Source organism: Misgurnus anguillicaudatus, unplaced genomic scaffold, assembly GCF_027580225.2.
Source record: "Misgurnus anguillicaudatus unplaced genomic scaffold, ASM2758022v2 HiC_scaffold_32, whole genome shotgun sequence".
Classification (NCBI taxonomy): domain Eukaryota; kingdom Metazoa; phylum Chordata; class Actinopteri; order Cypriniformes; family Cobitidae; genus Misgurnus; species Misgurnus anguillicaudatus.
Window position 1 is genome coordinate 3,428,612 of NW_027395282.1, and position 24,775 is coordinate 3,453,386.

A 24,775-nucleotide genomic window follows, 5' to 3' on the forward strand; every position below is an offset into this window, starting at 1 on the left:
GCCACAAAAGACTGACTACTCTCTGTTTACGGATGTAATATGATGTACAGAGCACTATGTTTTTACCTCAGACTTGACTTCTTGCAAGTTGCGCTAACTTAATTCATCAATGGCTCTAAATTATCAGAGAAAGCCAATACATATACAAAACAATGTGTAGCATGTTTATGTAACTACACAAGCAGCGGACTGTGACCTAATATTAGTGCACATCATTTCTCCTCTCGTGTATAAAGGAAGGCAGAGGGACTCGCTCATTGACAATCCCCTCAAAGTAATCAGGACAGAAGCGGTCGTAAGTGAAGAAAAGAGATGAATTAAAACATCACGTGAATGCATCTCTCTCGTCCACTTGTGATCCGATCGACTAAAACAAATCTTAATAAACAGCCTTAAAGCAACACTTAACAGGTTTAACAATGGGACAATCTAAACTTTGGGCAGGTCATCTGGGACGACTCAAAATGTGTCACAGAATTAGTAAACATTTTTTCTGGCCAGGTTTGACTAAAGATATAGTTGAGATTACAAGACATTACCAGTACACTGCTCATCGATGCTCTACAAAAGATCCACTAAAGCCTTTGCCAGTATTATGATGATTGGGTATAAATATTGACCCACTATAGAGGAGTAAGGCTGGTAACAAACATATGTTGGAGATTTCTGACACGTTTTCACTTTAAAGAACATTAAAGCCCAATCTGTAGCTTTCTGTTTGTTTCAGTTATTTGTATGTAAAGCATTGTGGATGTTTATGAGAAGACTTATGGTTTATTTCCTGCTTTAGGTCAAGTGACAATTATACAATGCAAATATATAAAATTTAAATACATGACAACGTGTACTTATAATACAAGATAACAATATGGAGTTCGTCATGTGTCATAAATCATCATACTCATAAATGGTACAACCACAAATAATGTATTGTAACTGTTGTAATGATTATTTATTAGAGAATACAACATACAGTATAATAATGTTTATTATAAGGGAATATACCTGCAATAATGCATTATAAACACAGACTTCATAGAAAGTGTTACCACATACTGCAGTCAAAACAGAAAACAGAGAAATATATTCAAAAGATAACATTTATCTGACTATTATGAATGTCTTAATACAAATATAATATGTGGAAAAATATCTCAGAAAGGCAGGTACCAAAAAGCTTTATTAAAACATTTACAGTAGCAAACCTTCAGAAAGCCAAGCCTTGTTTTAATCAGTATCATACAGTTTTATGTATTTAAGCATTTGTTTTGTCCATTGGATCTGAAAAAAAGACACAAACTCAGTTATATTCAGAAAAGGCAGAACATTCAGAATTTGACTTTTTTGTGATTCTCAGATTTCAGTCTCACTGCAGCCGTTATCACAGCGCTACTCAGCAAATAACCATCATGACAGCTGTGTGCATATTTTCAAAATAACACAAAAGTTCTGAGTGATGTGCTATGACGTTCAGTGCCACTGACAGCGCTAAAACACTTTCACTTTTGGTTGTGTTAGTACATTTAAAGTACAACTTGCATTAGAAAATAATAAATCCACCTTGATTGTGTTTCCTCATTTTCTTTTTTAGGGGTTTCCCCAGTAATGATGATACACAAAACAACGCGGCACACCGACACCTGACTTTGAACCTGCAGAAGCTGTAATTTTGTAGCATCTCACTTCAATATTAATGATCAGCTATGAGTGCTGCACAGTGAGACTGAAAGTAGCTCAGTGATGATGTCATAGCTGAGAATAAACCAATCAGCATCAAGGACTGAAACTATCTATTTTATCATTTACACTGTAACAAGTGAAACGTTAGATCAACTTAAAGCTGCAGTCGGCAAGATTTTTTGATCGTATTTACTGAAACCGACACTATGCTCCAATAGAACAACATAAATTAGACAGTTTCAGAAAAAAATGAAAATGATTAGAGAAATCATACAAAGTCTAATTTCGTCTTACTCTCGTGGTACTTTGACGTCATCCGGCCGTCGGTTCTAGTGGCGCTGCATGAAGTCGAACAAGCCTAATATCACATGAATCTGCCTGAAGTTCACATGTGTGTTGGATTAAACGCAGCTTGATGGCGGAGAGAACATTCACTAACAAACTTTCAATTCCTTGGCTAACAACCAGAGCTAGGAGAACAACCAATGAAAAGAAAACAACCAAGGAAAAGAAGGAAACGAAGATAGAAAGCGACCTGTAATGAAATTAGGATCAATATCGGACCAGCATTTGAAAGGTGGAGGGATCTATGAGCTTTAAAAGGGTTTTAGCTGGATGCAGAGCTTACCACATTTCTTCTTGACAGGTAATTGTGCTTTATCAACCATTTATTGTATTTCTGAGTGTTATGTAAGTAATCTAAGTATGCTTGAACACGCACTGCTGAGGACGAGCTCGATATGAGGTTGCTCGGTGGTAGTGTGGGAGGGGCATAAAAACTGAAAACATTCGAAATAATCTCAATCCTCCAGAGTTGCCGACTGTAGCTTTAAAGAGTTACTTCAGTTGGTAACTAAAACTAGTTTTGTTCAACTTAAAATTTCACTTGAATTTCACAATAAGAAACAACTTAATTTTTTAAGTTGATCCAACTGTTTACTTTTTATAGTGTAACAGTAAAGTCAGATGTATGATGAGATGTTGTGTTACCTCTTACAGTACAGGAATACTCTTGTAGCTCCTCACTGTTGATTGAGTCCAGGTACAGCTTGTTTAATAATGTCAATCCATCTGTTACCTGTTGTCCATTCTTATACTGTCACAGTTCTCTAAACTAAAAGATGACAAAGGCAGGGATTACAGAAACTTACAGGACTTTAATCACGATAGACAGCAAAACACGATGACAAGGGTACAATCAGACGAGATCAGACAAAGAACAGGAACATGAGGGCAAACTATAAAGGGTAAGTGATAATGACAAACAGCTGTAACTAATGATGATAATTAACAAACACAGGTGAGACTAATTAAAGGTAACAAACACAAGAAGCAATGATGAACATGAATTGAAACAAACTAAACAGAACTAAAACCCTGACAGTACGCCCCCTCCCGGTAGGCGCGACCTCGCGCCGTAGATGAAACAACAATAAAGGCGAATGGGAGGGAGCAACAAACAAAAATGAAAGTGTCCAAAAAACTGTGATGAAAAGGTGAGGGAAGGTCTAGAGCAGGACCCAAAGACCAGACGAGACGAAGCCCCAGGGTGGAGACGCTGGCGGAGGGCGCCAGGGTGATGGAAGTCTTTTAGTCCCACCCTGGGGACAGACGACGGCGTAGACACTGGAGGGAGGATCCAGGGCGGGGCCACGCGAGCGGAGAACCCGGGGGAAGCCGAGGATCCGGAGGGACGGGGCGGAGCTGGTGGGTCTCCCGACTGAGACGCAGGAGGATTCCGGAGCCACGAGGCGGAGCCAGAGCTAGGGAGTCCCGTGGTGACGTCTTCGGGAAGGAGGAGCCCAGCGAGCCGGAAGGGTGGAGTGAGGGATAGACAGGGGAACGAGGAAAACCCGGAGGTGAGGGCAGGACGACGACTGACCAGGGGCGGAACCAGAGGGGTGACCGAAGCCTGGTGACGTCGTAGTGGGGACGGGAGCTGACGGAGAGGAGGGAGGAGAGACCCGAAGCGAGGCCGCTGGTCCGACGAGCCGAGGCGACCTCTAGGTCTCAGGGAGCGAGGGAGGAGAACTGGAGAAACCCCCGAGACAGTGGGCAGAGAGGCACACCTCGGCTCCGACGAACCAGCACCGATGACGCGCTGAGGATGAGCTGAGGTGTGACGCTGTGTCCACTGACGTAGCTTCGGATTGGCTGGTGTGGGAAATCCAAAAGGGAAACCGGACGGGACCGGCAGCGCTGACCAACAGCGACTTACGAGGGGCGGGCTGGACGGAACCAGTGGTGACGATGAGGGGTGGGAAATGTCCAAAGCACAATCCGAGCAGATGTTAGAAACCCCAGGGACCGTTATTGGCTCACCCTCAGCGCCGGGGAGATGGACGTCTTCCCTGACGTCATTTGCAGCTCCCGCGGCGGCACCCCGGAAACTCTGGTCACGCAACCTGGTCAGGGGGAACATCCGGGGTTTCGGCGACGCTGGGCTCCGAGGGTAGCTCTGGCTCGCAGGTCGCACTGCCGGGTTCTCCACCTGCGGTGGGCAGGAGTTCCGGGTAGGATGATGTCCGTCTGGTCTCTGGGGGTGGCGATGATCCGTTGGACCGTCCGAAGCGCTCGGACGGTCTCCCTGCTCCAAACCGAGTGATGTGTTCAACGAAAAATCCATAAATAAACTAAAAACGAAACTGATTATTCGGAAAACAAAAAACTCTAGCTTGAAACACGGAGGGGAACACTAACACGCCACAAACGTTTGGTCTGATCTTCTGTCACAGTTCTCTAAACTAAAAGATGACAAAGGCAGGGATTACAGAAACTTACAGGACTTTAATCACGATAGACAGCAAAACACGATGACAAGGGTACAAGCAGACGAGATCAGACAAAGAACAGGAACATGAGGGCAAACTATAAAGGGTAAGTGATAATGACAAACAGCTGTAACTAATGATGATAATTAACAAACACAGGTGAGACTAATTAAAGGTAACAAACACAAGAAGCAATGATGAACATGAATTGAAACAAACTAAACAGAACTAAAACCCTGACATATACCAGATGTAAGTATGTTTACTATCCAATGAGCAATAAGTTGAACAGCGTAATATCACTTTTTCTCCATCTATCACAGGGTCTGGGCTGCTTCTCACCCATGTAGCTGAAATTTCACATAAAATTACTTTTCAAAGTTGGGCCTCATATTTTTGATTTAGCTCAATTGATAAAGCATTACCTAAACCTCTAATCACAGTCATGCTGATATCAGACTCCTACTCGAGCTATAATGCTTCAGTATAATGAGTGCTGCACTACAGAGAGTTTATTATGAGCAGTTACCTGTAACAGTAAGATAGACTCCAGGAGAACTAGAAACTTGATCTGATGTGTTAGTGATGATCCTGAAGTGATATTGTCCAATGTCACTCATGCTGGCATTTTTTATTCTCAGTGTGTTTCCCAGATACTCCACACGACCAGAAAACCGAGGATCCTCACGTAGATCCCTGAATTCCCCACGATAACCGTAATACCAGGATTTTTTCTCTACTGTATATCCAGTGGGATGTGAGTATGAAGAGTGAATATTTACTGTTGATCCCACTAAAGCACAAACACTCATAGAGGTGTAATTCACACCCCAACATCCACTGTTAGAAAGACCTGAAAGAGTCACAAAATACTGCTGTAACATTCACAATCAATTACAAACACACTCATACTGTATATGAATCAACAAGAAAACTGCAAAGTTTGTTCTTCCATTTTAATATAAATATTTTATAAATGTCAGACTCACACACAGGCAAAGAGAAATCTGAAAAAGGCTCAGAGCAGGAATAACTGTTAGTGTTTCGTCTGGATGACACAAATATGCTTTGACTATTTTTTAAAGGTTGTCCATTCTTGGACCAGCGGTAAATATTTTCAGATGTTAAAGGGCAGGAGGAATCACAGCTCAGTTTTACTCGCTGTCCTCTAGGTCCAGGATTCATCTTCACCTGTAAAACTAAATAATGAAAACCTTACATTAGATGAGAAATGAAAAGAGTTTAACTGGACTGATGAGAATGTAAATGTACCTGTGACTGTTAGATTGACTGTGACTGAGCTGAGATGTTTAACTCCATCCTTCGTAATGAACATGAGCTGATATTCTCCACTGTCTCTCTCTCTCGGATCATGTATTATGAGCTTTGAGTTATCTTTAGTGATCCTCTGATGCACTCGTCCTGAGTAATCTGAATCTAAAGTCAAATCTTCAGGTTCATCTTTGTTTCTCCAGTTTGTTCTCTGTTTCTGACTGAACCAGAACACAGTTGTGATGTTGATGTTTGAGTAATCGCACCTCACTGACACCACTCCTCCCTTCACAGCACAAATATTCTGTTTATTACAGGTTACATTAAAGTTATCCAATGTTAGGAACCCTGAAGAAGAAACGGCAACATTATTAATATTTGTAGTTTACTGCAGTGGCGGTCCTGGCTAGATTTACGCCCTGGGCGAACCATCCCTTGGCCGCCCCCAGAAAAAAAAAGAATTACCCCCAAACCCCGCCACCAACATGTATTATTTTGTTATATATAATCTTAAATACAAAAAGGTAGCAAGAACAGAGAAAAACATGTAATACAGTATAAACACCCACTCATGCACACACACACACACACACACACACACACACACACACACACAGTTGCTGCTGTGGAAGTATCTGACTCCTCATTTTGGCCAGTGGGTGCTCTAGCTCTAAAATATTTCAGAAGTGCCCCTGAATTAACAATTAAGATACAATTATGTAAGTTACTTATTTCACACATGCATCAGTTACTCAATTAAAATGACCTTAACACACATTTTATTAGTATTTGTTAACATCCTATAAACTAAGCATACACTGCAAATTATTTAAAAAGCTATATCACTGTAGCTTACAAAATGCCATGTCAATGTATATTAGAAGTTATTTAAGTTGACACATATAGCGTAAAGCAATAAAAAATTACACAGTCAGGAGGTCTGTGTGAATTTGCACTTTTTTGTGTTGCACACACAAACTAGACTGTGTTGCCTATAGAGTGAATTTAGTTGCATGGCATGATGCCTCAATTCTAATTGTTGCTAGTTTAGCAAAACTAAAACCAAATACAATCGTATTCTGTGGCTAATAGCAACATATTAGCAAGAGTGCGAGACTAATATAAATAGCCTATTTCCTACTGTCACGTCACACGTTGTCATAGAAATCGGCATACCTTTATCTTTTGCCCGTTTCTCCTCATCTTCTTTTCCTGAACCGGGCAACTGAGATGGCTAGTTTGGTCTTTTAATTTGATCCATGATGATGAAGATGAAGACTCGACATCATTAACTTTGCATTACATTTTGCCAACAACAACGTCCGTTTTACCCGTCAATCAACCGGAGTCACGTGACGTGAGTCACGTAAGTTAGATGACTCTACAGAATTTTTTTCACATAACCCAATTAATTACATGTTCGTAGGTATATGTCTATGTTAATTTTAGGAATGAAAAATACAATTTATTTGGAAGCAGACGCAGCAGTTTGTGTTGTGTGGCCTCTGGCCTGGGATCAGTCAATCCCTCACTCGCCCCCCTTAAGGCGAGCGAGGGACTTGCAGTCGCAAGTTGATTCCCCGCCCCCCTCACCCGTGCCTTTTCTGAGACGCACACAACTGTGTTTCTCATGGTACGAGCACTAACTTGACATAGAAATGAGCGGTTTTGATATTTTTTTTTTGGGCGCTCGTGCGCCCTCACATAGATTGCGCCCTGGGCGTTCGCCCACATTGCCCATAGCAAAAACCGGCCCTGGTTTACTGTATGTAACTTCATTAAAATTACAGAGCGAGATGAGAGAATCAGACAGTCCTATAAGGATATGAACTCAGATTCATCAATTTTGTTCTCAAATACAAATCTCTCAGTTCAGTTTTAAATACACAAACTCACTTTAAACATTTTAGAGACTGATCCAAACAGTATCCAGTCTTTGGAGTACAGCAATGTAAATAAAATCAGACTAAACTAGTTTAAAATCTACGGAAGCCGAGAGAGGCCATGCACTATTATTATTTTTGCTTGCTTGTTTTCTCGTGATCATGACTTAATTTCTCGTTAACCTATAGTCGGATTGCGATTTTGGAACTTTCGTGTTCTTGTGAATAGTATGCCATACAAACCCGTTTGCCACTGAACCTGCATTAACGACGACAGTGGGGCCTCCAGCCTTAGTCAAACGGGTTGGCACGTATGGTTGGGTTGTGATTTTGGCGCTTTCTTTGTATTGCAAATAGTATGCCATACAGACCCGTTTGCCACTGAACCTGCATTAACGACGACAGTGGGGCTTTTGGCCTTAGTCAAACGGGTTGGCACGTATGGTTGGGTTGTGATTTTGGCGCTTTCTTTCTATTGCGAATAGTATGCCATACAGACCCGTTTGCCACTGAACCTGCATTAACGACGACAGTGGGGCCTCCAGCCTTAGTCAAACGGGTTGACACGTATGGTCAGGTTGCGATGTTGGCGTTTTTCGTGATCTTGTAAATAGTATGCAATATAGACCCGTTTGCCACTGAACCTGCATTAACGACGACAGTGGGGTTACAGGCCTTAGTCAAACGGGTCGACAGGTTTCATTTTCTCTTAAAAATCGGAAGGTGACCCTTAGTTACCATATATACCGTCGCAGTGGGCCCCCAATTTGCAAAATCCTCAACTGTGGATAATATAATTATGCTGCAATAGTTAGTCTGTCTGAAACTAAGCTGATTCAACCACATCACTGTGTGACACTTGCATTACATGTGAACGGCCCCTACGCTAATATGATTTTGTTTTTCTCTCCCTGTCTCGTCCCTGGGTCCCATTGACCCTGAGGACAATGGGACAAACAGACCCAGTTCCGGTAGATGTGAAAGTCGGCACACCTCTGATCTACTGGTCGTCCTTCAATGTGATGCCCAGCTGATGCCTGACCAACGACCACCGGCAGGACCCGCTTAATATCCGTTTAATATCCGCTTAATCTCTGCTTAATCTCTGCTTAAGCTCCTTATCCGTTAATATGTGTGTATATACATGTATATCTCCCAAGGGTTTTTCCCTCCTAGGACTTTTATTTTTATTTCCTCGGCTAAACAACCCGGGGTTTTTGTTTTTTTCTCCTAGGGGGTTTTTTACCCCGGGGAGGTAGCCTGCTTGGGCTTAACTTAGCTTCTTCTTCTCGACGTAACATTAGTAATATGCTCGCTCATAATGTCGCGTCATAGCCGCAGCAAATTTGACTGCTTATGCTATTGTGTATTATGTTATGCTATCTGTCGTTTTTCTGTGCTTTTACTGCTTTTATTAATGTAAAGCTGCTTTGAAACAATTGAGTATTGTGAAAAGCGCTATATAAATAAAATTGAATTGAATTGAATTGAATAACAAAAGTTGTTTTCTCGTGATCTTGACATAACAAAAGTTGTATTTTTGTGATGGGATTAAAGCTTACGTGTACTCGATGTTTTGTTTGTAAACAGCAAAAGCATATTCTGCTAAATTAGCATTGATGAACAAACGAGATTTGACTTGGATCAGAGATTCGCTCAAGCGGAAATAGATGTCAATATTTACAATTTTACAGTGGTGAATTTAGGGACCGTCTTTAAGTTACTCAATACACGTTTCTACTTTTAACAGCATTTAAATGAAATGACTGAAAGTCAACAAACAGTCACAAAACCAACGTGTTTGTGTGGTTGTCAGCTATAATGCACACTTTTTAGATTGTTGATATTTATTTAAATAAACTGTTAAATACTATTGAAGATAGAAACGTGTACAGTTCTACTTTAGAGATGGTCCCTAAATTCACGAACATGAACCGTCCAACTTTATTTATTTATTAAGTCTACACATTAGCTACACGTGTGGTTACTCATATACATTAGCAGTCCACTTCAAAATACACTCAATATTATATTGACAGGAAATTACATTATGACATTTGGATTATCATGTCAGGATAACGAGAAAACAACTTTTGTTTTCTCGAGATAACGAGAAATTAAGTCGTGATCACGAGAAAACAACTTTTGTTATCTCGAGATCACGAGAAATTAAGTCGTGATCACGAGAAAACAAGCAAGCAAAAATAATAATAGTGCATGTCCTCTCTCGGCTTCCGTAAAAATCTGACATACTTTTAACAAATATATAATGAATTGAAGTATTTCAGTACAACAACAAAACTGTGTTTCATACCTTGAATGTGTAACAGCAGGATCAGTGATGAGAGTCTGAAGTTCATGATTTCTCTTTGTAGAAACTCACATATACCAGCTACAAAACATTAAACAAGAACTTTTCTTATTGCTGATAAAAAACACAATGTTAGTTTGACTGTGACTTTCTCAATCGGATGCAAAAATACGTCGTGCACATGCGCAAAACATTTGCGCTCCAAGTTCACATATTATATTTATGAATCTCGTCACAGAAACACGCAACAACAACAGCATTAATGGAGTCACGCGCTGTACTAAATTCTGCAGCCTTTGTGTTTACTTTTAAAACATTAGGCTGCTTAAAGCAATAAAATAGTGTTGTGACTTTTGAAAAGTGTGTTTTCATTACCTATATCGGAAAACTTCTTAAGAACAACTCCAACTCAGTTTTGACTTGTATACAGAGTAAAGCGTGAACTCCAACGAGAGATGCTGTCGCGAGCGTAGTGTTGCCAAGTCCTTTGCTTTTTTCGAGTTTAGATTTGGGATACTGTTTAAACTGTTTCCACTAGTTGTTTTTTTCTGCGGGTAGAAGATTAAATGATTTCGTTGATAAGTTGGTATTTGGTCTGTGAATAGTCATTGTGATGCTTTTGGGCTAGTTTTGAACGTCCAGTCGGATGGTTTTGAAACGTGAGTCTGGCAACCCTGGCTTTGCTTGCGCAGACTTTCGGTTCGTATTCTATATAATGTACATGTAAACAGTATTTAAATCAGATTGCAATGTTTTGGGTGCATGCAAACTGTATCGTCGTGAGTGAGTGATCTTTATTGACATAATATATATTGTACAAAGAATGAATAAATAAATAAATACATAAAATGACTTTGTACAATTATCAGTCGAAAGGATAGACACAATAAAGCCATTAGGCTTATTTCCATTGTGGTCCTCCAAAATGTGTGCCCTACAAGATGCGTGTAAATGTTAAAAAATGTAGGGATATGGGTTAAGCATATCCTAAGTTAAATATTATTATATATTTTGAATATGCGGATGATTAAAACAAAAAATAAAACCATAAAACGTGGACAAAACATCCCCAGAAACGTACCACATAAAACAAAAAATGGAAAATACAGTACATACAATAACACGACTACTGTCTACTACTCAGCCAGTGCTTTAGGGTTGACTTAAAATGATTAGTATTGTCTGTTAACTTTAAGGCTGCTGGTAACGCATTCCATATGACTGCTGCTGAATACATAAAAGATCCCTTGCCCTTACAACTTTTAAATCTGCATAAAAGAAAATCAGTGGTACTACCCCTTGTTGAATAGCTGTGTACAGCATTAACCTTAGAAAAATAGTTACAAAGATATGTAGGTATTTGATTTTTAACTATTCTATGTACCATACACATTTTTATATATGTTACTCTTTCTTCTAGTTTAAGCCACTTAAGGCTACTAAAATGAGCTGGGTTGAGGTGTGTGTGCGGGTGTAGTTTTAAAATAAGCCTCACTTATTTGTTTTGTGATGTCTGCAACTTCTGTTTGAAAATTTTAGGAATGGTTGTATACCATGAAGTGCAGGCATAATCAAAACACACATTTATAACGATTTCCATCATATTAAATTTAGTCGGATTGACAAATTTTGTGCATGTAAACATAGCCATTGTGAAAAAAAATATCTAGAACTAGCTTGCAACCTCCCCAGAAAAGTGTATATATATCTAGTTATCAGTAAATGGTCAGTGAGATAAACTTTTAGGAAAATTTTAATTGTAAACTTCAGCTTAATTGTCAAACTAAACATTATAAAAGCTGTTTTAATTTTACCTTAGTAACTCTTTACAAAAGTCTAGATGGTGGATGATCACGAGATGGTGCCTGCAGGGTCAGGGGAAAATCTGCCCCGACAAAACGTTGCACAACGTTTATTTAACAGAAACAGTGATGTGTTGAACGCCCTGTTGTGATGACGCAAGAGCAACTACGGTAGCTGAGAGGCCATTATTTCTGTTCTTTTTAAAATGTTTCTGAAGCCTGATGAAATCATTATAAATGTGTGTTTAATACTGTAAAATACCCTCGATGTTACAGTCACTGACCTTACCGTCCAGAATGAAAGACAACATTCCAACTTGAACCCATTGAGCGAGCTGTCTCTTTACTACCGCGTGGTTTTATACATCTTGCCGCTGATTGGGCCGACATTTCTGACACACACCAAACAAGAGAAAATGCATCTAAAACCTGTTGCACACCGTTTCCAGGAAACATGTCGTTCAACCCGGAAAACGTAGCAAAACGTTGCGCACCTGTGTGAGCTTGAACGTGCCCCTGGGTATCTTCCGTCCATTCCATATCCGTTTTAAAGTCAAAAACGGAAAACGATCAACCAGTTGTATTTTCATTTATCGTTTCGATTTATGAAATGAAAAAAGAAAACTAGGAATTGATAGGCTACATTTTTCTATTTAGTTTCTCAGTTCTTACTGGGAAAAGTCTTTAGGCACGTTCACATTATAACTATATAGGCTACATTTACTATAACTTTATGCTAATTCTCTCATGCAATCACTTACTTCAATGCCATATTACATATTTCCTGTAATAAAAACTTTTGCAATAGTTTAAATGTCATTGAATGTGTAAATATGCTGTTCTTGTTGCATTTACACAGCGGGTAACAGCAGATGTCCTAAATGCTACACTTTGCGTAACTCTAAACAGTGAATCTAATTTGTGTATCTAATATCTTATCTTTTGGCGTAGTCAATGTAATAGAATAAAATAGTAAATTTCACAGCAACTGCATCATCACTGTGTACCTGGTAATTTTATGTAATGGAACTCAGCTTCTCCATACGTGTCATCTGTCATTCAAATGCTCATGCACTTGAAGTAATAGATTTGATTTGCGAGTACCAGGAAGAAAAACTAAATGATTTAACTTTCTAACTTTAACTTTAAAGATCTGAAAGTCCCAGAGCTAGAGATCATTTTTGACTGAGTAAGACTAGGTTTCACACACAGGTCTACATAACTCATGAGAACTACAAGCTGCATATAAATATTTCATCTACTTTACCAACATAATTACACAGGAGAAAAATGCAAAGGAAAATAAAAAGTATACAACTTTATAGATTTGTTTTGGAAGAGTTTTGTTTTGACACAGAAGAGGTAACAGTAGATGGTGGATGCTGAGAGTTTTTAGCAGCTATAGTGTCATAGAAAGAAGAGCTGGAAGGCAGGTGAAGTTCTGCACACCCTTCAAACAGAAGGGGATAGAGTGACCTCTGCTGGTTGAGCTTCCACATAGCAAGAAGGGCTATAAATATGTTACAAAACTAAAATGAGAATTAAATAATAGAAACTTATAAATAAATAGGATACCTGCTATCCTAAGCTACATTTAAAATGAGTTCACTTGTCTAAATCTAAAGTTAACGGTCACCAATTCTCCCTAACAGCCAGAGTTGTTATTTTATTAGTTTTAATTTTTATTTCAGTTAACTTAAATGTTTTTTCACACCCAGTGCTACTTTAGTTGTACTAAAAAAAAAACGTTATATTAGTTCAGTTTTAGTCTACAATCACCTCGCGAACTATAGTGACTTTTATTTTGAAAGTGTAACTGGTTTTACTTTCGCTTCCAAAAAAAGGAATAGACCACGTGACTTCTGTTTTTGGTTTATAAACGAAAAACGAATTGACTGAAGTTCAAAGACTCTTCATTCTTTGTTTAAAAAGGAATAACGATAAAATGATCGTTACGTGCTTTTTCTAATTGGTTTTTCGTTTTTTTAATCTGACACAAAAAGCGGTTATTTGCTTTCTACAGAAAAACGGTATTTTCGTTTTATAATTAAATGAATTACGGATTATCCCCTGACCGAAAATGAAAATGAAAACCAATAAAAGAGAACATAAAATTAAAACTGAACTTTACATTTTAATTTTGTCCCTATAATAGCTTGGGCATGAATAAAAATCCTTATAAGAAATGTATTTACAGATTCCTTTTCAAGCTTGCCTTTTTATTTTAATATTGTCAGTCTTGCCTCAAGATTATATAGAAAATTAAATCTCATGAAATTTCAATTTGGCCGATGCTTTATCACGTTAAAAATGAAAATGAAGTAATTTAATATAATATTTAAGTCCAAAAATACCTTCCATACAATATGAATAGGCATTTGATAAAAAAAAATCTGCTAAATCTGATATTTATAAGAAAGAACCGGATGTTTGTATATAGCAACCAAAGCACATAAGCGCTTAAGCGCCCTCAAGCGGCCATTTTAAGAACAACGCCTGGCGCGTGCAGCCTTCAGTGGAGTTAATTTTACCTCAAGAGATTTAATAAATTAATGATTTAATATACTGATCACTGCATATCTATTTCGTTTTTACTTGTGTTATATCACTCTGATATTATCTGTTGGGCTGAAAAAAAGGCTTGGGGCAAACAAATCTCACCTAATTTATGCATTTATAGCATTTTCCAATAGCATCTTTAATGTGAAGCAAGTAGATTAAAGGAAGAACTCTGTTAGCATGAATTATCCACAATGTGAGACAGTAATTGATTCTTTACAAAAGCTGCCTGATTTTACAGACATTACTCAACACTGAGAGTCATATGAACTAAACTATTTGACCTAAAAACAGCACATGGACACAACTCAACTCCAGTCCTTCACGAACCGATTTAAAAGTATTTCCCTGATCATGATGCAAAGATGACAGAATAAAGAGCACTTATTGTTCTGTTATACACATAACTAATGGTTTAGTGATTTGAAAGAGTTTGCAGTCATAAAACAATAAATGTGAAAACAGAAACATTAGTGTTCATTTATCTTCTCCCACATGAGTTTAAATCAATGATATAAATCAGTCATTTGTTCCTTATTTCTATCATATCTATACAGTATATAAAGCATAGCATTGATCATTTTTTCATTATGGTTAACATACAGAATGTGACTTACAGTCATGTGAAACAGAAAGTACATCATGGTTTTATATATCAGGACATTAAAGTCATCTGGTTCTTGCAGCTCTTAAAAATAAACTATAAAAATATTTTTTCTCGTTTCATAAATATAATCTGATTATGATGTTAGACTACATAGAAAGGAAGAAAAGAGATGTTCAAGCATTATTGGCAATGCCAAGACATTTTGTGTTTGTTTGCTCACAGAGGAAAAAACTCCTCACTATAAATGATGATGTTTTTCATTGTTTTTGTTCTTTATTAGTACATTAAGGACTTTTATAACCAACCATTGTGAGACGTTATGGGTCAATGTCAATGTCCAAATTTCAGTCAAAACCTTTCTATTTCATCATAAACAATCTGAAAACAAAGCTTTAAGTGTAAAATACCGAACTTTTCCTTTAAATATATAAACATACAATATATTAAATGAAAGAACAGACCCTCTGCTTTAAAAAAAAAAAAGTTTAATCCTACATTCTTTTATCACCTCTCAAATATGGGTAGGTTTCTTCAAAAACACAAAAATTTGAGCAAAAAGCTGACATAATTACATTTTTTAAAGGACTTTTAATAGAGATCAGATGCAGGGCAATCCTCGAAACTTAGATGGACATACAGCTGTTTTCCCTAGGGCGATACTTTCAGGTTTTATAAGTAGCGGTATTGCAGATTGACGAGATAAGTTGTCAATGGCAAGGAAAGAGTTAAAAAGGTAGCTAGAAAAATGGAGCCAAATTGGAGAAGCACAAAGTTAGAGGTATGGAAAGAGAACATTTAACACTTCAGACAGGCTATAAAAAACACCAGATCTGCCTATCTCAGCAAGCTTATTGAAGAAAATCATAATATCGTTTCCTCTTTAGCACAGTTTGCGAAATTGACTAGAAACAAAGAACAAACAGAAACCGATATTAAACTCCAACATAATAGTCACAAATTCATTAACTTCTTCAATAACAAATTATGGTTATTAGGGAAAACATCAAAGCTTTGCAAGCAGCCACCATTTTACCCAATAGTACATTGAACACTAGATTACCACATGAACATCTTGAATCATTTAAAACTTCTACAATAGAAGAGCTGTCAAAATTAATAAAATCATCCAAATCATCATTGTGTATATTAGAACTTGTTCCCAGAAAATTAATAAAATAGTATTCCCTGTAGTGTCAGACCCAGTACTAAATATTTTTAACTCATCGCTAGAACTAGGATACGTTCCAACAGCTTTCAAACTGGCAGTTATTAGACCGCTAATTAAAAAAATGCACCTCGACCAGGGAGATGTTAATAATTTTAGACCAATCTCAAATCTCCCTTTTCTTTCGAAATGTTAAAAAAAGTAGTGGCAAGCCAGTTATGCGTATTCTTAGTGAATAATAAGAATACGCATGAGAATACGTGAATAATAGTACGCATTAAAAATTCAGGATTCAGGCCCCACTATAGCATAGAGACAGCACTGCTTAGTTACAAATTACCTCATATTAACATCCCATCGTGGTGAAATCTCAATTCTTATATTACTAGACCTTAGTGCAGCCTTTGACAATCTTACTCAATAGACTATAAAACTATGTTGGCATCAGTGGTCAGGCGTTAGCATGGTTTAGATCGTATCTAACTAACTGCTATAAGTTATAACTTTGTTTATGTAAATGAGGAAGAGTCATATCATGCCCCGGTTAAATACGGCATCCTGCATGGATCAGTTCTAGGTCCTATCCTGTTCTCGTTATTTATGTTACCTCTAGGAGACATCATCAGGAATCCAATACTGTCAATCTATCAGACAGATCACATGAACACAGACACATATATGAGAGGCGTCACTGTTAATAGAGTCACAGCTGAAGAGTGCTGTTGATGATGATGTTGGGCTGCAACCTGTGACTATATTCAGATATAATAATAATATGGCACAATGTCAAATGTTTTTATTTATAAAACAGTTACTGACCAATCAGAATCAAGGATTTTTATATCTATTTTATTTAATCTGTATTTAACCAAGAATGCCCATAATGCTCGGGAAACACTTGCATGATCAGTCGTCATGATCAAATTACATTCATAATCTGTATGAAAAATCATTAGGTGTGTCCCCGACCTGTGAGAGACCAAGCAGCGAAGCCATACCTTTCATAAAGACAAAATTAAAAGTACAATAAAAAAAACAGTGAACAAAATTTAGATGCACTAATATACCTGTAAAGGACTCGTAAATACTAAAATGTCATGTAAATGTATTTACCCCAATTCAAGCCTATAGCAATAACATTCTTATAACAGAAACTTCTTTATAAGCTTCAAACTTTTAATAAGCGCTTTAAACTTTCCCATGTTAATAAAATGATCTAGCTGTTGTTATATTCTGAAGATTAATTCATGACAAGAATGCAGAATAAGCAAAATATTTTCTACTGAGTCCTGAATAAAACCAAAATACACTGAAGAGTCGACATCTAGAAGAGACAAAATCATAGCAACTATTTGTTAGTAAAAGAAGATGCTGCAGTCTCCTCAAGCTTAATGAAATCAAAAGACTGTATTATAAAATATATGTAACCAGGTCAAAAAGAGAACATGTAAATCATAAAATGAACATGTGTTTTATCTTATTTAAGCCCTGTGTTATGTGTCCTGTGCATAAAATGTGTATAAATGCCTTTTTTTAATGTGTTGCTTAAATGTTACGCTGGCCCTTTAAGAAACGGGACTGTAATGCTGCGGGAAGTTTTTTGTTTACTTCCTGTGTACAGCGTGGTTCACAACGCAGTTTAGAGAGTGCACGTGCAGTGGGGAATATAGCATCCAACACAAAGAAACACAAAATAAGAAACTATAGTGAGATATAGTGAAGCTAAAAGCTTTTGAGTGTTTTATTTTATTTGGATGGCTGTGTATTTTGCTGATTGACAGAGATTTCTGTTGAGATACTCGTGTGGTGTGTAAATAGCACGAAATTGATTCTCAAAGAAGCGTAAGTGTTTACATATAATCAGTATACGAAGAGTTCTGAGTATATGATTATTGAGTTTTGTGTGTAATTTTATGTGGACCAGTGATATTGAAACATAGTTATTCTGTTTAATTAAGAGGGGAGAAAGTGCTTCGTAAGCCTTCTGTGTGTTTCCTGGGGAGTGTGAAGCATCAGAGTAAGTGTTGTCTATCTTTAAATAATTTCACAAAAGGGGTTCATGTGTCATGTACATGCATGTTTTATTGAAAACAATTATAGTGCAATTATAGTGTTGCTTTCATGTCATGTGTTCCAAATGTAAAAGGAAAGTTCTGTATTCTGTTTCTTTTATATATGCAGAGAAAGAACGAGTCTGTCATATGCTGTGATAGTGTGTGCATGTGTCAGAGGGGTGATAAAAAGTAAGTTTGAGACATTGTATTTTAATTAATTTTCTCTATTAGCTTATTTTGAAGTTATTTACTGTGATGTAACACTGATGTTTAAGTGTAAGAGAAAGTGTTATGTGGTGTAATGATACTTTTAATGTGTAAGCTGTATTAATCACACAAAAAGATGTAACATGTTATGAATGACTGTGTTTTCATGTATTCTCATGTTACTCAAGCAGCCTTATTTAGTCTTCTTTGCATTCAGGTGTTATATTCATGTGTCTGTTTGTTTTCTAAAAAAGGGCTGCTACCGTTGTCTATGCTAGCTAGTTAAACAAAGAGAATTCTGTCTTTTACTAAAAAGAAGGACATACACATTGTGATAAGAGAAGCAAACTTTATTGTTTATTTTATTTCCACAAACTTTATTTACAAGCTTTACCTTTCCATCTCTGCAACTCCAAAGTTTGCAAAATTAACGCTGCACTGCCTAACGTGCAGTCTGAAATAAAAGATCCCCGTTTAAATTTTATATCCTGTGTCCGGTGTTATCACTAATCCATTTCCCGGGCTACATATACAACAATGACAATTGTCCCCAAAGTTTATATAATAATAACCTGACAGTGAAGATGAAAGTAGATCACAGTATCATCTACATAAAGATGCACTATAGCAAAGTTTTTACAGGATTTATGTATTGTGATGTTACAGTTGATCTGACACTGACACAAGACTGTTGAATGATAAACTCAATACTTCAATGAATAATTCATCTATTTGAATATTAGATTATTTACACTAAACAGTCGGCTTCTTCATTGTTTCTGTCAGTTGTTTTAGTGGTTTTGTCCATTGAATCTGAAGAAAGACAAACACCAGAAAATTCAAAACATAACTTTACTCTTTATCTTAATTACAAAGACTCATGATGTTAAAATCAATACATTAAATCTATCAGCTATCAACTTATAGAATAAATCTCTTATATAATGTCATCAGATGTATGATGAGATGTTGTGTTACCTCTTACAGTACAGGAATACTCTTGTAGCTCCTCACTGTTGATTGAGTCCAGGTACAGCTTGTTTAATAATGTCAATCCATCTGTTACCTGTTGTCCATTCTTATACCAGATGTAAGTATGTTTGTTATCCAGAGGGCATCCGGTTGAACAGCTTAATATCACTTTTTCTCCATCTATCACAGGGTCTGGACTGCTTATCACTCGTGTATCTGAGATTTCATATAACAGAACGTTTGATTCAGCTCAATTCAGTGTGGTGAGCAATGGTAAAGTCATACAGTCATACAGATCATACCTGTCAACATTTGGATTCCAAAATCCATGAAACCTCTGAATGGGGGGAGGGGGGTCTGGGGGTTTAGCAAAGAGTGATAGTCTGCATTTGTTTTTATAGCGCTGAAATTATAACATGCAAAACCCTTCTCTACTTTCAGCAACCTCCCAATATGTTTCACTTTAGTAAACTATTGTAAGACGGACAATTTAATATAGCTTAACTTGTATCAACATTCGTAGCTAAAAGCGATATCTCTACCTATTAATATTGTGCCTCGACTCTATCAAAATAATGTTATAAGGATTGTGATCTAATGATCTAACACAACCAGAAACAACTGTTCAGTCTTACTTGTGAAAGATAATTCCCCGAGACTCGTTTTGAGTTGTGTGGGCTGTTTGTACACCTCCAAATTGCACACAACGAATGCATTTTACCTCCAGTTGCTATGAGATTAATGGAGAAGTTGCCACCACTATATGGCGGCACTGTTGACCCACAATCCAGCAGCCAACGCGTGGTCTAGTTATTTCTTTAATGTCTATGCTCTTTGCCTCCACAGTGCAATTGTCTCGTTGTGATTTATTATGCTCCGTTAAATCGTTTTTCCCACCGTGTCCGATACAAAAATCAACCGATGTTGATTCGCACCAAGTAATATATTATTCTCTTCTGTCCAGCTGTTATTAAATTTGCAGCACTATATATTTTTTTTAAACTTTGATGCTAAAAGTGATGCTTGATTCAACTTGCTCCTGTTTACCTGTGCAGAAATCAACAACGCAAACGAATTGTAGGTTGCCAGGTTAAGATCAAAAATAGGTTCAAATTTGTATGGTGTCTATTGTGTGAGTAGGATGCGTTTCATACAAGATCTGACAACTGGACAACCTTATCTATTTGATTATTCATATAAAGATTTAGGGCTGTTTAATTTACGGGAGTTTTCTGGGAGAAATAACAAAACGGGAGGGGTGCGGGAGATGTGTAAAATACGGGAGACTCCCGGGAAAAACCGGAGGGTTGACAGGTATGATACAAATAAAATATATAATGTGAACGCAGCCTAAATTGCTTTAAATAAAAACATCTGTCAAATGCACGATTGCAACATAAATATTTATCTCAATTCTGAAGTCCTCTGTGATGAGTGTCCTCAACATCAACATAAAGTCTTGAGTGATTTTGCAAGTTTGCCACAAACTACCCACTTAAACAGGACGAGACTGTGTGACAACTCATGAAACCAGTTTATACCAGCTTCAGGTTTATTAAAGGATTAGACTGCTAAGTGCTGGTTTGCTGCTTGACCAACATTTTCACACTCACCAGCTAAATTTGGTCAACCATGCTTGCAAGCTGGTAAACTGCATAGTTCAACTGGTAATGAAGCCATTAAGATACAGCAGCATCATATATGCAGTAACCAAAACACATTATATTATTTTATCATCACATCATTATCTACAAGATGAAATTTAGATGTATATCTTAAATGATTGACAGTATTGAATATTTTAATATTTGAAACATAATCTACTCGTTGTTTCATAAAACATAAATGAAACAAAAATACAGACTCTAAAACAGTAGCATAAATATATTCATCAAATCTGATCAGTGAAAGCAGCTTTACAAAGAGTTTATTATGAGCAGTTACCTGTTACAGTAAGATCGACTCCATGTGAACCAAAAACTTTATCTGATGTGTTAGTGATGATGCTGAATCGATATATTCCAGTGTCATTTGTGTTGACGTCTTTGATTCTCAGTGTGTTTCCTACAAACTCCACACGACCAGAAAACTGATGATCCTCACGCAGATCACTGAGTTCCCCGTGATGATAGTAATGCCAGGATGTTTTATTTACTGTATGTCCAGTGGGATGTGAGTATGAAGAGTGAATATCTACTGTTGATCCCACTAAAGCACAAACTCTTCTAGAGGTGTAAGTCACACCCCAACAGCTACTGTTAGAAAAACCTGAAAGAGTCACAAAATACTGCTGTAACATTCACAATCAATTACAAACACACTCATACTGTATATGAATCAACAAGAAAACTGCAAAGTTTGTTTTTCCATTTTAATTAAAATATTGTGTAAATGTCAAACTCACAAATAGATGAAGAGGGATCTGAATCAGACTCAGAGCAGTAATAACTGTCAGTGTTTTCACTGGATGACACAAATATGCTTTGGCCAATTGTTAAATATCGTCCATTCTTGAACCAGAAGTAATAAGATGTTAAATTGCAGGAGGAATCACAGCTCAGTTTTATTCGCTGTCCTGTAGATTCAGGATTCATCTTCACCTGTAAAACTAAATAATGAAAATCTTACATTAGATGAGAAATGAAAAGAGTTTAACTGGACTGATGAGAATGTAAATGTACCTGAAACTGTTAGATTGACTGTGACTGAGCTGAGATGTTTAACTCCATCCTTCATAATGATCATGAGCTGATATTCTCCACTGTCTCTCTCTATCAGATCATATAGTGAGAGTCGTAAGTAATCTTTAGTGATCTCTTGATTCACTCGTCCTGAATAATCTGAATCTAAAGTCAAATCTTCAGGTTCATCTTTGTTTCTCCAGTTTGTTCTCTGTTTCTGACTGAACCAGAACCCAGTTTTGATGTTGATGTTTGAGTAAAAGCACCTCACTGCCACCCGTGACCCCCTCACAGCACAAATATTCTGTTTATTACAGGTTACATTAAAGTTATCCAATGTTAGGAACCCTGAAGAAGAAACAGTAACATTAATATGTAGTTTACTGTATGTAACTTCATTAAAATTACAGAGCGAGATGAGAGATTCAGACAGTCCTGTAAGGATATTAACTCAGATTCATCAATTTTGTTCTCAAATACAAATCTCTCAGTTCAGTTTTAAATACACAAACTCACTTTAAACATTTTAGAGACTGATCCAAATAGAGAATTCAGCCTTTGGAGTACAGCGATGTAAATTAAATGAGATTAAACTAGTTTAAAATCTGACATACTTTTAACAAATATATAATGAATTGAAGTATTTCAGTATAATAACAAAACTGTGTTTCATACCTTGAATGTGTAACAGCAGGATCAGTGATGAGAGTCTGAAGTTCATAATTTCTCTTTGTAGAAACTCACATATACCAGCTACAAAACATTAAACAAGAACTTTTCTTATTGCTGATAAAAACACAATTTTAGTTTGACTGTGACACTAAATTCATTTTTCAGATCTGTCTCTTTACAGTAAAATCAGTAACACATACAACTGTTTTTAACTAACAATAATTAAAATTAAAATATTTTATTTTCAAGTTGCATATAATAAAACAATAAAAACATGCATACAAACACGTTGTTGAGCAGTTCTCTGTCCATGCATATGTGGTTTTTAGCTGTATGTTTTCGCACTTGTTAAATGATCTGCTGATCTCAGTTCCTGTCATTGTGAAGAAAAATCTCAGTTCCTGCCAGCACCCTTCCGAGAATAGTGTGTCTATTTCTTGTTTTTTAGTCAATGTCAGTGAGTTAAACTTTCAGGAAATGATAATTGTTGACTTCAGCCTGTCAAACGAAACATTATAATGCTGTTTAACAACAGATTTTGACTTCATTTACCTTCATGTTTATCTTAGTCGAGGTTATAGCCAGCTTATGAAGTTAGTTATTTTTGAATTTATGTTTTCTTTAAATTACAGAGAAAATATTATTTATGAATCTCTTACAATAACTTTGTTAAATGCAAGGGACGTGCATTTGGGGTGTTTTCGGGTCTTGAGCTAGAGGCCTGCACTCCCGCGGGAGTCCCGCGGGACCCGCGGGTCCCGATGCAAAACAGTGCGGCGCGGGACAAATTTTGAATGGTCATTGCGGGAGCGGGCGGGACGATAGAGATGCACTTGCGGGTGCGGGCGGGAGGGATGATACGCTGCACTTCCGCAAATTAAATATATTACAAAACTTTAGATTTATTTATGTTAAAAGATGGGTAAATGTTTTCTGTCTATTAGTTTTTGTTAAACGTTCTGTTTAATAAGCGAGTCATTTTACTAATTTTGTTCTGTTTTAACACAAAAAATTAAATAAAAAAAATATTAAGCATTCGTAGTAATGGAAAATTATGTCTTTCATTTATTCGTTATAAGGCAGATAGCATCCATCGAATTCGTTTTATTAATAAAACAAACTGTTTAATATAAGTGAGTTTGTCATTGTAAGCCTACTATTTTATTGGTGTTGATTTTGAGGCTGCAAGGGTCGTTCTGATAATAGTTATACATTGCGAGTTATATCCACCCCGTCTGGCGGCTTGAGGTGAATATAATTCATATTATAAACGAGAGTATTCAACTGCAATATGGCAATATATATCCTCACAACATTATTATTTCTCAAAACTTTGACAAAAATTATTTTTAAGGATTAACTGTATTCTTACAGTTATTCAAAGATGCACACATTATTCCGCATATGATTTGAATATTAGTCGAGAGTATATAACGGCAATTAACGTCTTATATGACTTGAGCCACTGCTCATCATCTCTCACGGGCTCCCCTTTAGGGCACAAAAAACTCAGCATGTATGAGTGGATTTGATTCCCAATTCACTGAAATCATTCTGTTATCAATCCACTAGATATCCAATTCGGGTTTAAATTTCCTGCTCACTCTTCACACTCTCTCAGTTATTATTTGTGTATCATTGTATCATTGTACCCATTGTGTATCACCTTGACAACACAAATATAATGTGTAATGGGTAAATATTGGCCAGTATTGTAGAGGGTCATTGGTTGAGCTAGCAGTGCTTGTGTTGCTGGTGATGGTGTTTCTGTTATTGATGGAGACTCAGAACTGTGTCTCAACAGCTTCATTACCTTTAGATGGGCTGAAGAAACCTAACATTTTAAACACGATGAGATGGCAAAGTTAGGATACTCATCAGTTGTAAAGTTTTCTTGCCTTTGGTTAGCAAGTCTAGGAGTTTGGTTTATCGCCTTTAAAACCAGCAAGTACATGTGCTGGAGTGTTTTACATTAAAGGGGCGGTGAATATGTCGATTTTATTGTTTTATACTGTTGTCTACTTATAATGTTCGCATGTTTTACATTCAAAAACATCAAAAGCAATAAGTAATAGGCTATTTTGTAACATGGATTAGTGGCTCTCTGGAGAAAAGCTTCGTTTGAAGGGGCGGGCCGCA

General features: G+C 37.0%; 3 protein-coding genes and 1 long non-coding RNA gene across 6 annotated transcripts in view; 1 reads left to right on the forward strand and 3 right to left on the reverse strand.

Annotated features, from left to right (window-relative positions):
* LOC129454164 (uncharacterized) overlaps nt 1–24,775 on the reverse strand; it is a 51,699-nt gene that overhangs the window by 18,374 nt on the left and 8,550 nt on the right. The gene's annotated exons all lie outside the window — the stretch shown is intronic.
* LOC129454168 (uncharacterized) lies at nt 929–23,015 on the reverse strand. 3 transcript variants are annotated; one of them, XR_012368574.1, is made up of 8 exons: nt 22,919–23,015; nt 22,640–22,717; nt 21,965–22,312; nt 21,688–21,891; nt 21,228–21,551; nt 19,586–19,640; nt 19,290–19,499; nt 19,049–19,124 (listed from the first exon to the last, which is right to left on the reverse strand). XR_012368574.1 is itself a non-coding variant. In XM_073865597.1 (7 exons), the coding sequence occupies exons 1-7, from the start codon at nt 22,950–22,952 to the stop codon at nt 1,256–1,258; spliced, it is 1,224 nt and encodes a 407-aa protein (XP_073721698.1). In that variant the 5' UTR covers nt 22,953–23,005; the 3' UTR covers nt 929–1,255. The 3 variants fall into 3 exon arrangements, 2 of the variants coding, with proteins under 2 accessions (XP_073721698.1, XP_073721697.1); XM_073865597.1 differs by lacking the exons at nt 19,049–19,124; nt 19,586–19,640 and adding an exon at nt 929–1,281 and having other exon boundaries at nt 22,919–23,005; XM_073865596.1 differs by lacking the exon at nt 19,586–19,640 and having other exon boundaries at nt 18,861–19,124; nt 22,919–23,014.
* On the reverse strand, nt 4,680–11,840 carry LOC141363066 (uncharacterized). Its single transcript, XM_073865548.1, has 6 exons — nt 11,732–11,840; nt 9,921–9,998; nt 5,724–6,071; nt 5,441–5,650; nt 4,981–5,304; nt 4,680–4,801 (listed from the first exon to the last, which is right to left on the reverse strand). The coding sequence occupies exons 2-6, from the start codon at nt 9,964–9,966 to the stop codon at nt 4,680–4,682; spliced, it is 1,050 nt and encodes a 349-aa protein (XP_073721649.1). The 5' UTR covers nt 9,967–9,998; nt 11,732–11,840.
* LOC141363094 (uncharacterized) lies at nt 17,471–18,544 on the forward strand. The gene is made up of 3 exons (XR_012368593.1): nt 17,471–17,892; nt 18,009–18,067; nt 18,232–18,544. It is a non-coding gene; the product is annotated as an uncharacterized lncRNA (long non-coding RNA).

What these genes read in the sequence shown, in the direction of transcription:
- LOC141363066 (XM_073865548.1), bottom strand. Translation starts at nt 9,966, where the DNA reads ATGAACTTCAGACTCTCATCACTGATCCTGCTGTTACACATTCAAG. An exon ending in AGTCAATCTAACAGTCACAG is followed by an intron (nt 5,651 to 5,723) that starts GTACATTTACAT and finishes TTCATTATTTAG; the next exon opens with TTTTACAGGTGAAGATGAAT. An exon ending in AGTCTATCTTACTGTTACAG is followed by an intron (nt 4,802 to 4,980) that starts GTAACTGCTCAT and finishes GTGAAATTTCAG; the next exon opens with CTACATGGGTGAGAAGCAGC.
- LOC129454168 (XM_073865596.1), bottom strand. Translation starts at nt 22,952, where the DNA reads ATGCATGGACAGAGAACTGCTCAACAACGTGTTT. An exon ending in CCTGCTGTTACACATTCAAG is followed by an intron (nt 22,313 to 22,639) that starts GTATGAAACACA and finishes TTTCTTCTTCAG; the next exon opens with GGTTCCTAACATTGGATAAC. An exon ending in AGATCCCTCTTCATCTATTT is followed by an intron (nt 21,552 to 21,687) that starts GTGAGTTTGACA and finishes TGACTCTTTCAG; the next exon opens with GTTTTTCTAACAGTAGCTGT.